General features: G+C 38.4%; 3 protein-coding genes across 5 annotated transcripts in view; 2 read left to right on the top strand and 1 right to left on the bottom strand.

The window, feature by feature from the left end:
- The window catches only part of LOC134183979 (inactive rhomboid protein 1-like), a 4,628-nt gene extending 1,907 nt beyond the window's left edge, over positions 1-2,721 (bottom strand). Inside the window, exons 1-8 of one of the 3 annotated variants that reach the window (XM_062651579.1) lie at positions 2,643-2,721; positions 1,832-2,240; positions 1,490-1,579; positions 1,236-1,417; positions 947-1,156; positions 752-872; positions 617-691; positions 1-107 (exon numbers count right to left, since the gene is read on the bottom strand). The exon at positions 1-107 is cut by the window's left edge and continues 61 nt beyond it. In XM_062651579.1, coding sequence (XP_062507563.1) covers positions 1-107; positions 617-691; positions 752-872; positions 947-1,156; positions 1,236-1,417; positions 1,490-1,579; positions 1,832-2,233 — 1,187 coding nt within the window. In that variant the 5' untranslated portion in view covers positions 2,234-2,240; positions 2,643-2,721. Of the gene's footprint in view, positions 108-616; positions 692-751; positions 873-946; positions 1,157-1,235; positions 1,418-1,489; positions 1,580-1,831; positions 2,241-2,574 lie in introns of all 3 variants that reach the window. The other 2 variants (XM_062651578.1, XM_062651577.1) reach the window with 2 other exon arrangements.
- Positions 2,722-3,053: 332 nt separating this feature from the next.
- LOC134183983 (lipid droplet assembly factor 1-A-like) lies at positions 3,054-3,458 on the top strand. The gene has a single exon (XM_062651582.1). It carries the CDS (start codon positions 3,054-3,056, stop codon positions 3,456-3,458), a length of 405 nt encoding a protein of 134 aa, XP_062507566.1.
- Positions 3,459-3,530: 72 nt separating this feature from the next.
- On the top strand, positions 3,531-18,716 carry LOC134183978 (ankyrin-repeat and fibronectin type III domain-containing 1-like). Its single transcript, XM_062651576.1, has 24 exons — positions 3,531-3,673; positions 3,728-3,838; positions 3,912-3,938; positions 4,020-4,075; positions 5,596-5,758; positions 7,053-7,267; positions 7,324-7,402; positions 9,489-9,592; positions 10,202-10,341; positions 10,392-10,470; positions 10,528-10,641; positions 10,705-10,799; positions 11,494-11,584; positions 11,644-11,778; positions 11,854-11,932; positions 14,176-14,311; positions 14,535-14,867; positions 14,927-15,093; positions 15,905-16,034; positions 16,090-16,261; positions 16,587-16,753; positions 17,331-17,487; positions 17,548-17,645; positions 18,371-18,716. Exons 1-24 carry the CDS (start codon positions 3,573-3,575, stop codon positions 18,623-18,625), a joined length of 3,204 nt encoding a protein of 1,067 aa, XP_062507560.1. The 5' UTR covers positions 3,531-3,572; the 3' UTR covers positions 18,626-18,716.
- Positions 18,717-18,742: the final 26 nt, after the last annotated feature.

Here is an 18,742-nt window from a genome sequence, read left to right as displayed (position 1 = left end):
GCTGTGTTGTCCCTTTCATGTTCTCTCTCTTTAGTAATCCTTTCAAAGATTTTCTTGTCACGACGCATGCATGGCCCATATTTTGCTCCCAAATGGATCAAATCTTCCTATATAACGTACAACACAAGCAAACATCACGTAGATTTAATTTTAAGCAAAAATGACTTAAACCACAAGCAGAGCCAACCCACGGGTTAAGTTCTTGACCATGAACTTGGCCTAGCTAGCTATAGGACAAGTCCTTACAAAGAACTTGCCCAAGATGTAGACAAGAATTTCCAAGACTTGATAATTTCATACAGATATCTGTATCATACATAATCAAAACTTAATTGATATTCGTATAAAAAGTATCAAGCCCTTGGTTTATATCAAATGAAGTTATCAAGTCTTGGAAATTTTTGTCTAGCTCTTAGCAGGTCCTTGTAAGGACTTGCTTAAGCCAAGTTCTTTGCCAAGAACTGCAACCCGAGATTAATCTGCAAATGCAAGTACACTGCACACAAATATGTTTTTTGCTTAAACATTAAATATACATTGATATCAACTAAGTCTTTCAACAGTCAGCAAATTTAAAGCGGCTAAAGTAATTAATATCTTAATCAATTCAACTCACGTAACTAGGTCCACCCCATGGGTTCTGTTCCACGTGATGACTTCTTGTTTCAATGGCCAAACTGGTCGTCAAAACCTGTTAATTAAAAATCTTTCCAAAAACAAATTAAATCATGAGATTAAATAGCATCAGTACCTGAGCTCTTTCTTCTTTGAAATCAAAACCATAAGGAGCTATGTCATAAACAGCAAGTGTAACAATCATAATCACAACTTGGACTGTGATGAGCCACGAAGTAAAGTACAGTCTATTTCGCCTGGTTGGCAAACAATGTAAACATAAAACTTAAAGAGGATTGTAAGAGCAGCTGTTCTGAGGTATAATATACACCTGTGTCTGTTGCTGTTCTTAATATCTTCTTCTTTGTACTTTTTTCTATGCACCTTTCTCTTGTAGTCACTTTGAAACCACTTCTCAAACCGATCCACACCAACACCAAATCTGTTATCAGTTGATTCATGTTGATAACGAAGACGTTTACGTGCATGTCGTTGTCTAGGGCCTCTAGAATAACCACTAATGGCGCGACGATATTCATCACTGAATACAAAAAATTCATCAATTTTGCATGTATATACTGCAAACGAATCAATATAGGCTTAATAGTATTATGACCTACCTTGTCTGCCGTCCATCTGTTGTGTCTATGTGGAGAGGAGTAATATCAGATTGCAATGCTCTGGTTGAAGTTAGTGGTTGTGTTTCTTCAACAATTGATGGCATTATACCAGGTGGACCATCAGTGACATCACTATGTTCCTCAGCTTGGTAGAAACACTGGCCATCATCGTTGTCTGATACCTAAACATGCAATTATATTTTGTATAATTCAAATTACTACAAGACACTCCTGTGTTTTCTCCTGTGTCATACATCCGATATATCATTATCCCAATCATCACCAGGACGAAAGCTTCTAGCATTCAAAACTGGAGGTGCTTCTTCTACTTTTGCTGGAGATGTCTAGAATTAATTAAGACAATATATAACAAATGCATTCATATAGATTTGAAGTGGCTAAAGCCATGACTATGTAAGCAGCTGTATGTCTGTTATAGCTACAATATAGCATGCGCCATGCTAGGCCTGCATGCATGCATGCATGTATGTATGTACATATAATATATATATATATATATATATATATATATATATATATATATATATAGTAAATCACCTAATAAGCTATGCCAATTAATGATCATATTGACTGACCTGTAGTAGAGACTTCACTCCACTCACAACCATTTCTAGTACAGAGGGCATCGCTGGCATAAGACGATGATCAGGTTCGCTTTCTTTTATCATTTTCAATGCTCTGCCTGTTTTCGAAACTGGTTTCTCCTCTGCAGCTGCCTCCACGCTTGAACTGATCCGTGTCGGTGACCTTGCAGAGCTAGCAAGAAGTGCTCCCATCTCGATGTCACCCGAAGCAAGACTCTTGTCCTGTCCAATCACAGCAGCACCACTCACTCGACGATCAACTAGTTGGTCTGCTTGCTCCCCGACTGTTGCTCTTGGCTTCAGTCTCTTTCTCAGATAATATTCCTGACGTTCTAGCCATTTCTTCTGACTCTCAGCATCAGAGATCCCAAAGAATTTCTTCAAAGCCTCCATTAAAATGCTAAGAAATTTAATTAATTAATCAAAAGCAAGCAAGCGCATGCAGCAGAAGCATGGCAAGTGAATGATACGTCGTTTTCTCACGAGTACGTACCGCAAGACCCTAAAATACGCAGTATTGAGTTGCATGTCTCTGCGCAGCCATGCATGGAAAAGGTTCGCGGTGAGAAACATACGGCAGGTCTCAGACCTTCTGTAGCTCTTGTAAACATGGTTTAACGGAACAAGCAACCTTGCAACTTGCTTGTACGGCGGACAAGCACATGCAAACACTATAGCCACGCCCTATACAACACAGCATGCTCTGCAAGTGCTGTGGAAACACTAAATTGTACCATCTTTAGTCTGTCCGATTAGCGACAAGATCTAAAGCAAACTGCAGCTCACTTTACAAGGTTCACACCTGATCCACCTCCACTTGCAGCGTGAGAGTACTGTGTCCTCCGTAAAGGGTGGAGTCAATTACATTCCTTACACTTCGGTCTGGAGCGCGAGGCAGTCATGCTTGACAGAGTCTTTATATACGGCTCTGATGCTCGAGGGTGAAGCTAGGCCGGGTAGCACAACAGAAAGGGGCGTTCAAATTTCTCTTCCCCACGACCACGTTTCAGTATTTATGAGGCCTACAGTGTACTTCAAAAAATCGTTTTCGTGTCCGACTACAGATACAGATTACTATCCCCGGGCAGATACTATACTACCCCCGGGCAGATTACTACCCCGGGCAGATTACTACCCCCGGGCAGATTACTACCCTCGGGCAGATTACTACCCCCGGATAGATTGCTTTTACCCCGGATAGCTACCTAACAAAATGGCGGACGGTGAGTGCTACAGCAATGAGGGCCACGGCAATACGAGTAGTTTCAGACTTGCGACGGCTTGGAAGGAATTTAAAGCTCCGGCACCTGAAGAAATCATTCGTTTTGTCACACATTGTGCTCAACAGCATCCTCTCATGACATCGTGTGCTAGCATTACAGCAGCTTTGAGTGTGCTTCCTTTTATCGCTTTTGTGACTTACGTCGTTGTCACTCTCATAGTCGTTACTCTCTTTGTTGTGGTCGTGGAAGGAGCTTTGTTGGCTTTGGGAATGTTTGTTTTCATTTGTTCTGTACTTCTCAGTTTTACCGTAGGCGTTGCAATATCGGTTGTAGCTGCTGTAACATGGACTCTAATTAATTTTTTGTCGTCTTTCATTGCAAAGACAGCTAAATGACGTAGCTAGATACATACAACATACTGAAATCACGTTACATCCGGGTAGTTGAATTGTGTTGACTGTAACCCGATGTCTACGAGAACTCGGTTGTTCTCTGGTACGATATAGTATATGGCAGAAGATATTGCCACTAGACAATCAGTGTCAACAGAAGTGACTAACAATTTGTCTTTTGATCCTGTGCGCGGTCGCTCTCGCTCTACAGACGGAACGTAAGATGATGATTGTTGGTTTCATTGCCTTGCCAGTTCGAACTCCTTGTGCAGAACTGTTCGTTACACGCTACGTCGTCATTATTCACTTCAGTCTCGAATTAGAAAAGGGAACGACGAATGGCCATCGGAATCTCGTGGACAACACTCATGTCTTACTGACGGGTAACTACTGGTATCTGGGTGTGGTGGGGTGATCTCTAGAAACTGATATGATGTTGTTGTGTTTGTTGGCCAGAGACCGCCGTATGTCTCAGAACGGCAGGTACTTACAATAAAGGAGTTTGAGATGTTTATTTGTTTTTTTATGCTAACGAGGCTCTGCTTTTTGTGATTTGGCATTCAGTCATGTAAGAAGGCTGCTTCCTCAAATCCCGAATTCAAAGTCTGCACATTGCAGAGGTAAGCTGTGACAGCGGAAAGTAGATATACAGACTCTTATTACTCTGTTACGTTTACATACAGTTACTGTAATAGGAAATGATTAGTTGAACTTGAAGCAGCTAGCATTTGTAGCTGTGTAAAGCTTCTAACGTTAATTTCCTAACTAGAAAGTAGCTTCAATAGAGTTAAGCTGCATCTCTGAACTGGATATCTGTCGCTAATGGTATCTATTAAATTACTTAGTAAATTAAATATTAAATGTAATGTATAGCTGTGATCTGGTGTACAATTATGTATGAAGATACTAAACTAGCAACTCGTAATTGAAGCTGAGTGTTCGCAGGTTAGTGTTTTAAACTAGTAACTGAAGTTGTGTTTTCTGAAAACCACGATAAAATTGATTGTCACAAGGTATTACGAATTTAGTCACCATTTTTTCTAAGCACACTACTACTACACTAGTAGTAAAATCTATCTAACTCATACAAAGCAGCTGTTGTTTCATGAGATCTCAAATTCCATAACACCACTAAAACAGTCTGTAATCAAAGAAGAGGCATCACTTACTGGACATACATGTCGCTCTTGGTTATACAATATTAGGTTTTGTTTAAATGTAGTGCACCCTGAAAGCGATTGATTTCACATTAGTAGATGCAGACTGGTAGCTTTTGTTGTTATTTTCAACAAGACCCGGGAATTGCAAATGTGAATTTCACTGTGCTGGTAAAAACTTTCTTATGAATGTAGGTACACGTAGTTATGATTGGCGGTTTGTCCGTTGTCTGTGATTGTCATGTATGACCAAACACAAATTCTGCTTTGTGATTGGACTGCACCGAACGTATGAAACATTACTGAACGTGACAGACATAGTCACATAGTCTGCAGACAGGAAGTAAGTCAAGTCTTGTTAGTATGGTGACTTTTACAAAGTCTTATTTCTTATGGATTATAGCTGTAATTAGTTTTTCATTGTTAATTAAAGCTGCCTACTCTTTCTGTCTTTCATGGTAAATTGCTGGATATGTTTGCACTCGGCAATGTGGCCTGATAGGTAACTATCTAACTCCCTAAATGTCTACAAAGTGAAGGAATGTCTTGCAGTGGTCAGCCAGGACTAAATTAAGGCAAGATGTGGGCTGATTTGAGAGAATGCTTTTAAATGGGAGTAATGAAGCTAGAGCATTTGCTTATATCTCATTGGGCCAAAGCAAATGATTAAAATGCTATGGATCAAGATTTTGTGCAGTTTTACTGCTGTAACAGAATGTCGTTACATGAAAGGGCATAAACATGGTTAGTCTCCACTAACTATGCAAGCTAAACTATGAGTATCGATTGTAAGAATATATATTAGTGCATGAAGCATTTTGTTAACAAGGATTGACAGAGTTCATATTTAGTCTACACATACATTAAATGAGTTTAAGTTAGTATGTCCAGTTAATTAACCGTTTAGAGTGTGAGACTAGAGCCTCGATTGTATATGTACACTGGGTGCTTTTTATCATGTTGTATTTGGTTATCAATTGTAGATAACACTGATGGACAGTACAGTGGAGATTCAGGATTACTAGAGTATTCAACAGCATCATTAGATAGAAAGAACAAGCGAAAAGGATCTCTTGAGTCTTTGAGAGTTGGAAATGCTACAGCACAAGGAATAAAGACAGAAGAGGTGCAGAATCATCAGAGAAAGTTAGTTTATCTCTCTTCTATGTGTATTTGCTTTGCCAGTTGTTTAAGTGCTGGCTGTATTTGTAATGTGGCTTTATATTGACCATACTGTATCACCACACTTTGCTGCATGCCATATGTGTTGTAGTTAACAAGGGAGCAGGTATATCTCTCCCTCGGATTTACTGGCATGCTGTAAAATATGCTATGAAAATCACAAATTACAACTGCTTTTGAGCAAGGTGTTGAAAGAATTTGGTCTGCACAAATCTTCTACAGAAATTCACACAGCATTGTCATGAATATGCAACAGAACTTTAATAATTGAGTAAAACATGTATAGTAATGTGAGGGCTACATTTGTGTTAGCTAATTGACAGTTGCATTTTAAATTATTATAAAGCACTGTCTTCTTTCTTCCTCCTACTTCTCATTTTCTTCACTTTCATTTTCATCATCTGTCAGTCCTGTTACTACTTGATCAAATCGTGTTCTCCGCATTTTGTTCCATTTGCATGGTTTGTCCATTCAGTTTATAGCATGTGCATACGGCAACTACTGTACCTACTTAGGTGCGCTAGTAATGAATCATTCATCATGTATTCGTATCAGGTGATAGCGTCGCCAACTCAGCTTACCCTCATCTATAGCGGCACTTTCCTGCCTTGTGTAGGCATCCCACTATAGTTACCAGACTCGATCAAGCCTAGTTTTGGTAAACCTCAGCTATCAATGTGCAGCAAGAAAAGCACGGTAATATGGTACCCATTCAGTAACAAGCATATTGAATTTTGTGTGATACATCAGTGATGTCGTCTATAGAATAACCGTAACTAGAAATTAGGCAACTATGTCGTTACCCTTCTGTCTCTTGCTGCTTATGACATATTGGTGTCTGTACCGATCACACTCGGCTATGGTGGCTAGCTTTTGTGATACTCTGTATGACGTTCTGTCCGTTCCCTTCTGGCTGCATGTTGCTAAGTAGTTAGTTGTGCATGCCAATAGGATATGACACTGTCGGAGACATTTGTGTTTTCAGATTACTAACTTTTTCTTTTCATGGTTTAGAATACACATTCTTATTATTTATTATATTAATACACATTCCTATTATTTTGTGTTCAGAGCAAGTGTGTTGTTTAGTCTTTCTTGCTGCTTCTTTTTTTTGGGTTTCTGATTTCAGTTAGCATACAACAGTTGTGTAGTACTTTCAAATACTTTAATAATTAGATATATGTTGTTAAATTAAAATACATAAATAATTAATATATTGATATGTCGTAGTGACAATTTGTATGTTCATTTTTTTCAGTCATGTCCCAATGGGTCGCTCAGCAAGTCTTGAACAGCTCAATGAATTGGAAAAAACATACTCTCCAATGACTCCGCCTCCCACTCTTCGATTTAAAGCGTACCAAGCCAGAAAGAGATATCAACGAAGAAAGACGGATCCAGAGGGGCGCCCCTTGATCTTTTCAGTGGAGAAAGAAAGAAAGAAAACCGATAGCATACCAAATAAACAGCAAGGTCAGGAATTAACCAAGAAATTGTGTACATTGGTAGTTGAGCATTGGTATTTTTAGATATTTTTGATGCTGTCATGAACAATGATGTCAACTCTGTTGCAGCTATTGTGAGAGAGTGTGGTATTGACATTAATCAGTAAGTTATTTAAGTCACACTGTCATAATCACATAGTCTTTGTAACTTGATGATATACTGTGTTCGCACTTTCTTACAAAGTTGGCATGGTAATCTTGCACTTGGATCACTTGTGGAACTGTCTTTAGAGGCCTTAGTGTAGTGTGATTACACCCTAATTAGGGATTCTTATGGACGTTATTTTGAATGTTGAGATTCGTTTACATTCAGGATTGTTACCTTGTAGCAGGGAAAGGAACTGCTGCAGTATATGATTTTATTAGCATGTGCTTTCTGACCCTTAAATCTGTGTGTGTGTGTGTGTGTGTGTGTGTGTGTGTGTGTGTGTGTGTGCACGTGTGTGTGTGTGTGTGCGTGTGCGTGTGTCAGTTTAGGGGCTGTCCGTAATTTTTGTCATTTCTCCTGTGCATAAACTGTAGGCTTTTCTAGGACCCCTTGTTTCTTGTCGCACTCTACATTATTCACGTATGTGCAAATTCTATTGATACCTGCTGACAATGGATATGTGTTTGGTGTATTCCAGATAAGAACAATGTTAAATATAGGTCTTTGTATCATCATCGAAAAGAATTTGTGATAACAGTTCGTTGTTTTTCCTTTGGTTTATGACAATAATTTCACTATGAGTCATTAGAAACAGGACTTTGTAAAAGTTGTGAGACTTGGCAAGTAGCTACTGAAAACTTATAGGGGTTAACTGACTTCCGGTCTGTGCACTATGTTGCTGGCTAGCTGGATGGCTTTTTCGCTATTAAAATATAGACTTACAACCCACAATGGGTGTAGGACAGTTAGTCATGGAACTTTAGTTGCCAGTACACTTAGTCACCAGGTAATTGAACGTGTCTATACATACCTGTCAAATTTATGTCTTCAAGTACATGATACAGTGTGATTAGTGTCAACGCTTATTATGTCTTCAAAGACTACTAAAACAGTGAAATTACAGTAGCAGATTATGTGCATATCACATCATCAATTAGAAGCTGTGGTCAGACGAGAACTTGTCAAAACCATACACGAAAAACCATACACGAAACCGTTACAGCACAACTTTGTTCCATCTTTAGAGTTTACCACAGTTTCTGGAACGGTTGTCATTATCATGAATAGATGCGCAGAAATGACACAACCAACAGCAACAGAGGCATATGTACAGTTCTTGTGTAATTGACACCTTCCTATTGGTGTTCTTTGACATGATTAGTGTTGACAGGTGTGTATTTGATGAAGACACAATTTGACAAGTGTGTGTTTTAGTTACTTACATCTTGACACTTATGTGTGTTAGACAATTGCCTTCTTTGCAATTATGGTAAATGTAAGCACCTGGCGACTAAGTGGACTAAATTTTTCCGTGACTTAAATGTTCCTCAACTAAATTTCGGCGACTAAGTGACCTAGACCCCATTACAATACATCTCTAATAATTGTTACATAAAATCTTAAAATACTTGATTTTCTTCGTGATGGTGTTTGCATTACATCTTTGAAGATGTAAAGATAGTCTTTTCCTTCAGATCGATTTAAATTCGGCTGGATTTGGGAGCCACTCCTCATTTCTAGATCTTTTTGACAGTTCCTTGAGGTATGTTTCCACTCTTACTCTCCATCTGCCAAGGTGTTCCATCACTAGAGGGATGAATGAAGGAGATGAACGGTCAGATGCTGTTCATGCTGGTACTTTTCACCTTTCTGCTCTTCTCTTTTCTTGGCTGCATACCCAGGGTCAGATGCAGTATTCCTCAAATAGTCACACCTTCATGGGTGTACCAGTGACACATTAAGTTCAATGTTACAACGTAAGTCGCTGTCGAAAATGATGATATCAGGCCTCTTTTCATTGTCACAATGGGGTTCATTTTTGTGATAAATATATAGCATCAGCATTCTTGTCAATATCGGAATGTTGATGGAGAAGAACATTGTAGTAAAAGAGTATTATAGTCACCAAATGGACGATTAGTAAGGATCTGACCAACACAGACTTAAAACATAAACAGCTCTCGTAGTGAGTCTTGCATGAAGCTACCAACAGAACAGTTGACATTACTTGTTGTAAGGATTGAGTTTTATATGTGTGCAGAATTAATGAAGATGGACACACACCTCTAGACATTGCTATTATGGTAAATTCACAAGAAATTGGAGAGCTGCTGTTTGAACATGGAGCAAAGGAAAACTCTAAATGTGAGTTTATAAGTGGGTTGACATCATTTAATGTGTTTATTTCACATGGACAAGAAAGTCATATTAGGAATTAGTAAAGTACAGGTTAGGTGAAGCATATTATGGTGATGAAGCAGCTTTGTACTCAGGCCTTCACTTGCTTGCAGTCATTGTGTGATGTTGCTCTTACTCATGGTGGACTATGTGTTTTTTCTTCTCCTTAGCAGGAGAAGGCCTAGGGACTCATTATGTCATGTAACAAATCAATTTATTACTTGACTAATTCTGTACACCATGATTGGCTTTTTTATCCTTACATTAGTACAGGCACCTGGCATTGCCCAGGAAACACAGATGTGTATGAAAGTGTAATGTTTCTGCTTACTTACTACAGATAATATCGCGACCTCTACCACTACATGCACAACGTTTCTATGCACTATTGAAGTATAGTGTGCCAAAAATCTTGTATTAGTATGTGTCATTTATACAACTTTGCATGTTTTGTACCTTTGCTAATCAAACAGTCATCTTATAGCAAGTCAGTCCGATGCTTGATCCTGCCTGTTCACATTTGTATGGCAATACATTCACATATATTATATGTGTTTGACTTTGTACTCACTCTAGTTTATCACATGGAGAATTTTCGTGGACATCGTCTGGAGGTTTTCCTTGCAGAAGCAGAACGCCGAGTGACAGAGCTGACTGGTGTCTTTGTGTATTCTACCCCTAGAACACAATCTCAGTCAGGGTCTGCTCTTGTACAGGTACATGGTTTCACAAAGTGTATGGCAAATTTTAGTGTCTTGTGCAATAGGAGTATGAAACTCAACTGAGGCGATGGGAGATGAAGAAGCAGCAGCTGCAGCAGATGAAGCAACAATATGATGCTTGTGGTTTGTTGTTTAGTTTTATTTTATTGTGTTGTGCACTAATTAACTGTTTCAATTAAGGCATTCCAGATCCACCATCAACATGTGAACTTCGAGTAGCTAGCAGCACTTCATTATTGGTATCATTTGATGCTCCACGTAATGATCATGGTGCTTTTGTTACTCGATACAAAGGTGAGAATGAGTGAAATGTTTTTGTGTTGTTTTGCGTTTAAGACTCTGCACTTGTCATTGCAGTGGAGTGGAGCCGATCAGTAAGCTTCTCAAACTGTAAAAGTGTTGTTTTGGTCAGCACAAGATCACTGAAACATTATTTGACAGGCTTGCAGACGGTATGGCAATGAAAAACAAGAAATATTTGCTGTTTGGTACACCTCTACTATCTTATGCTACAGAGTCAGCAATATTATTTGAATAGACCAGACAAAATGCTGTGCCATGTTTAGACATTTTTAGACTTTAGACTAATTGAGCACTGTTGATGACATCACATGTTATTAGTAGCTAGTTAATTAATCAGCCTTTTTATAATCGCACTGAAGTTTTAAGGATCAGTCTGACAGTAACATGGTTACATCAATACAAATACCAACAAATTTGCCAGTAGCTAATTTGGGTGAGGAGAACAGATATTACAAGAAGCTGTGGCAATAAGCCTCAGCAAATAGTGTGGAAAGCAACAGACAAACTCAGACTGTTCTTTGAGTTGAGAATGGATATATGGTCTATTAGTTGTTCACTACTTGGGCAAGCAAACAACCATACTGTACATTATTGCACAGCTACTCGAAACTTGTGTTTCGAGTAGCTGTGCAAGGCCATTGAGGTTGTTTTATGGTAGGGTCTCTTCAATTTAGTTTGTTAAGATTTGTTTGTTTACACTAAGTGCCCAAGGGATTTAATAAATGAAATGAAAACTGTGCTGACAACCACCTTAACGGTACCGTAATGAGATACATGTATTTTGAACTAGGAGTACTTTTCTCTTTACAAGTAGTGAGGTTGTGTCCATTTTCTTGTTTGTAGGGTGCTGCTTACGTTGTTCGAGTGTCAGCGTATAACATGAAAGGATATGGCCCACCGTGTCTGTCTTCACCTAGGAGTCTTGCTCCATCCAGTTAGCTTCATTAATGGTTGCTATGTGATGTCTGACAAAGTGACTTGTTTACTGTAAAGGTTGGCGAGATGTTGAATATGTAATGCCAAGAGTAGAAGGTCAGATTGAGTCACTTACTGAGGTATTCGAAGGCATGTGTCAACTTAGAGAGTCAGAGGACGTTCGTCAAGTTCAATCATCTTTCAGATCACCACGTTAGTAGCAATGAAGAGATATCATTGTGAGTGAGAAACCTTTTGAGATGTGTTTGTATGTGATGATTGTAACAGAGATTTCATCAAAGAAAGTCCAGAAAACCTTGTCTAGAATTTTCCGTTCAGCAGTGAAATTTACAAAGAATATCAAAAGGCAAGTTTTCTTCTTAGAAATTATCACTCATTTGCATTTTCTTAGTTACAAAGTTATTAGCATAGTTATTGGGTGCTGTTTAGTAGTCGATACTGTGCAGCTGGTCAGATTTATAGTTGCTTCTTTTGATAGATACTTGATGCTTGTCTGTACTTGTTGAGCTAATCATCAACGTAATTACAGTCAATCTAATAGTTTATGCATCTTTTATATTTATTTGCATATGTTTGAGTCATTAGAGCAGTGGCTAGGACTGACTGGGTTAAGGTAACATTTGCAGATATTATGGTTTCACAACATACTCTTGCTTATGTAAGTAGCATCTCTTGTAACATGTTACTACACTAGTTACCAACAGATTGGGGAAAAGTTATTTATACAAATGTTGGGAAAGATTCTGTATGTGATCTGTTGTCAGTGGATGTTGTTGACATTGTGACACATTATCTGAAATTGTCTTTTTATCAAGTGAGCTAGGAAACTCAGTAAATGAAAGTGATTTGATGTGTTATTGTTAGCCAGTGTTGCAGGCAAGTTAGGTCTGAGCAATGCAATTTAGAGCACAAAATCACTTGACTCTAGTTGAGGCAATCGATCAGTTTGGTAGGCAGTAGGTAAGAGATGTTTTCAGCTGGAAATCTGTGAAATACCAGCCAACTTGTGTACGTTGTCTGATGTCATGTGTGCTGCCATAGCTCCTGACATAATATTCCACTGGAAGACATTGTAAAGTGGCCACTAGCATATGACCATGGCAGATGGACTGCAGTTCAATTATTGACTTAGTCAAGAGTGACATGGTACAATGACTACTTTAAGCACTGATTACTATTAGTAGGGTAACTCGTGGTCTCACTTTGAATCATAAACAGGCTGGTGCATAGTAACTTATGCAAGCCCAGCACCCTGACAATAGTAAATTATGATTAGCCAGATAGGAGTACATGCTACGAAGATCACATGACCTTGATTTCTACTCAGTTTCTTATTGATATGCTGATGTGGCATTGATTTAGTGCATTTACAAAAACTTAGGGTGCAAGTTGTTTCTATTCGAGCTCTGTGAAAGGGGACTAGCAGGAGTTCATGGTGAAACATGTTGCCGAGTTTACAGTGAAAGCACAGATCTCATGTTGTGATGTTAGATTACTTAGCTGGACACTAAAGTGTAGTCTGACAATTAGTAGTCAAGGAGACAAGACGTTTGAGACAGATGTCTGGACTATTGGCATTGGTCTTTTTAGCAGTGGAGATGGTCTATGTTACCTCATAGCAATTGTTATTGTTATTGGTCAACCAGATCAGTCTGGTATAGGTACCACTAGCGCAAGTATCCAATGAAAACTTGCTTCAAAGGTGCCTAGAATATCATGGCTATCTCATGTACATTTTGGTGTGTCCAATCTTTTTGCAAACATTCTCTCAATCTTTTAGTGATACCACAAATTTGTGTACACATTCTTTGCATGCACAATAGGCAGCACTAGGAGACTTGCTATGAACTAAAGTAGCATGATGATTGGGAGTCATGGCATTAAAGAATTGTGGGCATTGGTAGTACGATCAATAGTTGTGATTTGCAGGTCTACTAAAGTATGTAGGGTTACTGTAAGCAGTGTGGACAATAGGGAATTATCTTGGCTTGGACAGACTGAGCCTAGATAGGACATTCTTGTATGGTGTTACATGTCTAACTAAGTGTCTCCCCTACTGCAGCCATTTCGCATGTAATTTTTAATAACCAACTTCCAAGGGAGAAATGGCGTTAAAGACAGGTGAGGCACCCAAGTTCATGAAATTAACAGTTATACCATTGGAAAGGCCATCACGTGCTAAGATACAATGTTTACACTATCATATATGTGTACTGATGAATGTTTGTCCTAACTTGTCCCAACACTGGTGCAGTATTTGGTCGGACAAACAACACATTTGGTGGGACATTGTCCTATGTCCTACCATTATTTTCCACACTGCTGTAAGCATAGTGTAATGCTCACTAATATTGAAATTAGGTGTATCAAAACACAGAAAATAAGGTGGCACCGAAATATGTTATTATATGGTAGATTTAGAAGGCGAACCAATACAAGACTAAGCTGCTACAAAGACTGTTGTTCGTATATATTTAATTGTTATATATTAATTAGTGGTAACATGACTGAGAACTCATGGACATCATGATTTTAGTGTTATTAGGACAGTATTTAGGAAAGGTTTTTATTATGTTAATTTATCTTTAGAGGCGTTTATCTGGCATTGTTGTTCTACTCAAGTGAAGGCGGTATTCTGTCAACTGTTGACGATCAGCTGCCTGTTATTGAAGTTGACGAAAGCTACCCATCTTCTCTTGGAGCTGACTTTCAATGGTTGCTGAAGGTCATATTCATGGCAATAGCTTATATCTAAGTGCTACGTGTACACTAGGCATATGTCATGCCTTACTCAGAGCTTGGTAATAGTAATAATCACTTAGTTTATTAATTAATCAGAGAGAGAGAGAGAGAGAGAGAGAGAGAGTGGTTTGGCTAGTAATGTACCTAATGACACAGTAGTCATGAATATTGATTACTGGATGATATGCTGCATCATTGTATTTCAGGTTGGTTCAACATGGGAAGACATCCAAGCCATGCAAAGAGAATCTTCTAAAGTTTTGTCATCTTCCTCTGCTCAGTTAAGGCACAAACTGATGACAGCAATTGATGGAATGCAATCTGCAGTCGGGATTAAAGATCTTGGACAACTTCATTATGAGCCTATTAGAGACACTCAAAATAGCATAGTTATTGTGACTGCTCAATGTGTGAGAGAATTTCGACCAACTCCTAGTGTGTCACTCCGCTGGACGAAAATGGGAAAATTAAACAAGAAACAGTTATCAAACTACGAAGATAATTTTTGTGGAATGAAACAGCTTGTAGCAGCAGTGCCGGTGTGTGTACAAATTTCAGTTTTTTTATTTATGTACAGGAAACATGTAATGGTTTGTAGGATATAATTACGTTCAATCAGAACAGGAACACACAACTGTCAAGAGGTCTTTATCTTGGCTATGTGCAGCTAGAAGCCTCTGTTGAGGTGCTTCGAGTGGTAGTTCCTTTAGACACACCCAACGTTCTGCCACATGTCAAATTGAGGGATAATCCAAATGTTTCAAAGTCAGTGCAATTGGCTGTGTGTATGTGTTTGTTTGTGTGTATATGTGCGAGTATTTCTACATTAACACTAAAGCCTGTGTTACATTACACGAAGCAACGTGATGCTGTGTCATCTTTCAACTCGGTGCCCAAGTCATGCACACAGTGCAGCATCTCAATCAATGTTGCGAAACATGTATTAATGTGTGATATAGAACCAGTTTAATTTCTTGCTTCTAGTTTTTGTGGCTTGCATCCAATTCATGAACATGGTACAAGTGGCTACAGAAGCTCACAAATGTGTGCAAATCGTTCAATGTTAGATATTAGCTGATAGTTTTTGTATGGCTAGCCAGTCATACTGCTAGGATTACAAGATAGTTTTGGTTTGCAACATTTTATGACTGTCCCAACTGTCATTGGTATTACATCTTTTAAACAGACAACATTGCAATGATGTGGGGCACAGTTGTAGGGCACAGTCATCTTAGCTATCATCAAAGTGTATGTAAACTGAGTAGGGGTAATAGGATTGGGATTAAGAAGACCAAACCATGTTATGATATGAGTAGCTAGTGTTTTATGCTGATAACAAAATTGGTGACTCTGAGGAATATGGTGTGGAATCAACCAGAACTCATAATGCCGCATATAGCATGTGCAATGCATCCATTTGCACAGTGACATCGTCATATGTTGGCAGTTTTTTGTAATAAGGTTCAAACGAATTAACGTCATCCTTTCCACGCCCTGGTTTGTGTCTCTTTTTTACTCTATGCATACGCTTAACATTTCTAGAATGTCAGATCACTGTTGGCTGTTTCATGAATAGGGAAGAGTGGCTTTCTTTTAAGATTGCAAACAGAGAAGTAGATGAGAAACCACAAATTGGTCTAGAGTTTATGCAGCTTGTCTATCACAAAGCAATGCAGCTTTTAACAATACGTGGTGTTCCTGATGAGGTTTGGTGAAATCTATATTTCGTTAATTTTTTATTGCATTGACTTATTTTCACAGGATATAGACAATCATCAGCTGTATACTAGAGAGATTATTGAACTTAGTCACGATGTTGCTTTTCTTCTTCTTCTTCCACCCAGTGACAAAATTTGTGCAGTACCAGGACAGTTGTGTTCAATGCAGGGAGACACAATCTTTACATCATTGCCTCTTCCAACATTTGAACTGCGTAAGATTGTTTGTTTACTGTGTTGATCTTCGGAGAGTCACTACCAGTAATGTGTGAAGCAAACAGAAGTATTGCAGTTAGCCGCATGTGTTTACCCAGAAGCATGTGAATAATAAGAAGTTAGACTTTGCTTTACCTTGGCAAGTACAGGGAATGGTTTATGCTATGTTACCTACAGGGAATGGTTTATATTATGTTGCCTGCTGGCAGTTGCATTCGTTTGTTTTCTCAGTTAGTCATTGTGAGGTGCACTTGTTTCTATTGTAGCATATTAGGTTATAACATTCTGGCATTTGCAACTGGTGCAATTGTTGTTGTTTTGCAGTTCAATGGCAGACATATCAGACTGCATCTGTCTGTCTTTTCTCCAGAGCATCAGCAATGTTAGACATTGAGCAGTTATTGGCTCAACATTGCTTAAGGGAAGCATTCTCTGAAGATGAGATCGAGGCTGCTAGGACAAGACAGAAACATGTTTCAGCTTATGCTAAGGTTTATCAATAGAATTTGTCATTACAGTCGTTTCGTTTTGATTTCATTACTGCTACATCTTTCTATTAACTAACTGGAAAATTGCTTGGAAAGTGTTTATACTTTCCTTGATTTTGAATGCATGTTGAAGACCAAGCGGTTTTTCATATTTTGGACAGCACTGCTGGAAATCTCAGATAATGCAAAATTTATCTAGTATGCATGATGGATGTAAAAATTAACTTGGGAAGTTTTTGATTTTGAAAAATTTGTTTGTGTAATTGTTAAGTAATTGCTATTAGAATGTGAGCATCACAGATTCACACAGATTTGGCAATCAACTTCCAAGAATGTTTCAAACTTAGTGAATTATTGTAATGTGTGTAAAATAGGCGTTTTACTAAAATCATTGTTTGAGTGGCGTACTGATGATTATAACATCTTTACTTCAGTTTTACGACCAAAGACTGGCTGTCTGCTAGTGAGAGCCACATCTCAAATTCTTTGCACCCAAAATGATAAGAAACAGTTTATTTCATTTGCTTGATATTTTTAACTTAATTGATAATTAACGTTCAGCTCTTCTTTGTGTTGTCAGACTATTGAAGATGTGTGGAGAGGAATGCATTGGATAGCTGAAGTTGTTCAATTTGGTAGAGACCACAATGTTACTACTCCTTGTTCATTGGCTATTTTAAAGAAACAAGCAGCAAAACAAAGTTTTAATGGACAACAGGGGCAAAAGACCAAGAGAAGTCTGTTCCAGATGACACAAGTGCTCTGATGTCTATAATGTGATCAAATGTTGTTATTAGAACTGCCCTCTCTTGATGGGTTGGCAAGTGGCGATTTGGGAGAGCTGAGAGTATATCCTGCTTATGACCCAACACTTGATCCGCATACAAGTGTTAAGGTAATGAATGACATAATCACTCTCAGTAAAGACCAGGTATTGCTGTACGTAACACTAGTAACACTGACACTTTCTTTGAACTGTACGGCACACAGCATTTTGATAAAATTTGCTCAATGTCTGCTTTTTGTGAAGTGTGATGTACTTTATTTGTGCTACAATTTTTGTTTATTGACAATTGATTTACCATAGCTTGCAAGATGGAATGTACAATGTGTCAGGTCATACACGAGATTGGGTGTAAACAACAATTTGTTATTGGTGGAAAGGGAAAGCTTCTTGTTGTCGAGAGTGCATGCAAAGAGTTTCTTAAGTTTGATGCAGTATCAAGTATTATTGTTGTCTGGTAGTGTTTAAGCACAAAAAGGCACCGTTTAAGGAGTTAAAGAAGATTGCAAGTGTTTAGCAAGTTGTGAGCAGAGATTATTGGTCCAAGTTAATATTAAATAAATAAACCATTAGTATTGATTTGAATCTCTCATTCAACCTGGCTATGTTCAAGTTAATATTAAAAAGCCTATAATATCAAATATCCTTCAAATTTAGGCTTGGCTACACCTCTGCCCACAGGTATGTAGTTAGCAACACATAGCACATTTTGTAATTTTTATTGGTGCTCTCTCAAATACGTGAAAGGGTTATATTTAGGCTGAATTTGTCATGCTGCTTGATAAACTTTATACTCTGTCATGGCAGTTGATGTAATCATTGTGTTGGTCTTGTAGCTTCATGTTGGATGTGATACAACTGCTGTTGATATTGTACGTGCAGTTGTGGAGAGAATGTCTCAAGACAAAGACTCCGTTTCATCTTGTGACTACAGACAGTTTTGTCTTGTTGCTGTTATTGGTTCATCTGAACGATGGCTCAGGGGTGACTTCTGTCCTCTGCAGTTACAGAATCCGTGGACAAAGGGCAGACTATTTGTTATGAAAGAAAGTCAGCAGTATTCAGACCATAGGCATTCAACTTTTGTCTAGGAACAGATATTTTGTTTTTGAGCGAAGACGTAGATTTACTGCTTCATATTACCAGTTTCTATTGTAGAAATAAACAGCCAGACTATTTGAAGCAGTTGTCCAGCTGTCACGCGATTT

Source organism: Corticium candelabrum, chromosome 9 (assembly GCF_963422355.1).
Source record: "Corticium candelabrum chromosome 9, ooCorCand1.1, whole genome shotgun sequence".
NCBI lineage: Eukaryota > Metazoa > Porifera > Homoscleromorpha > Homosclerophorida > Plakinidae > Corticium > Corticium candelabrum.
Note: the sequence above shows the minus strand (reverse complement) of the source record. Positions and strands in the feature narration are given on the sequence as shown.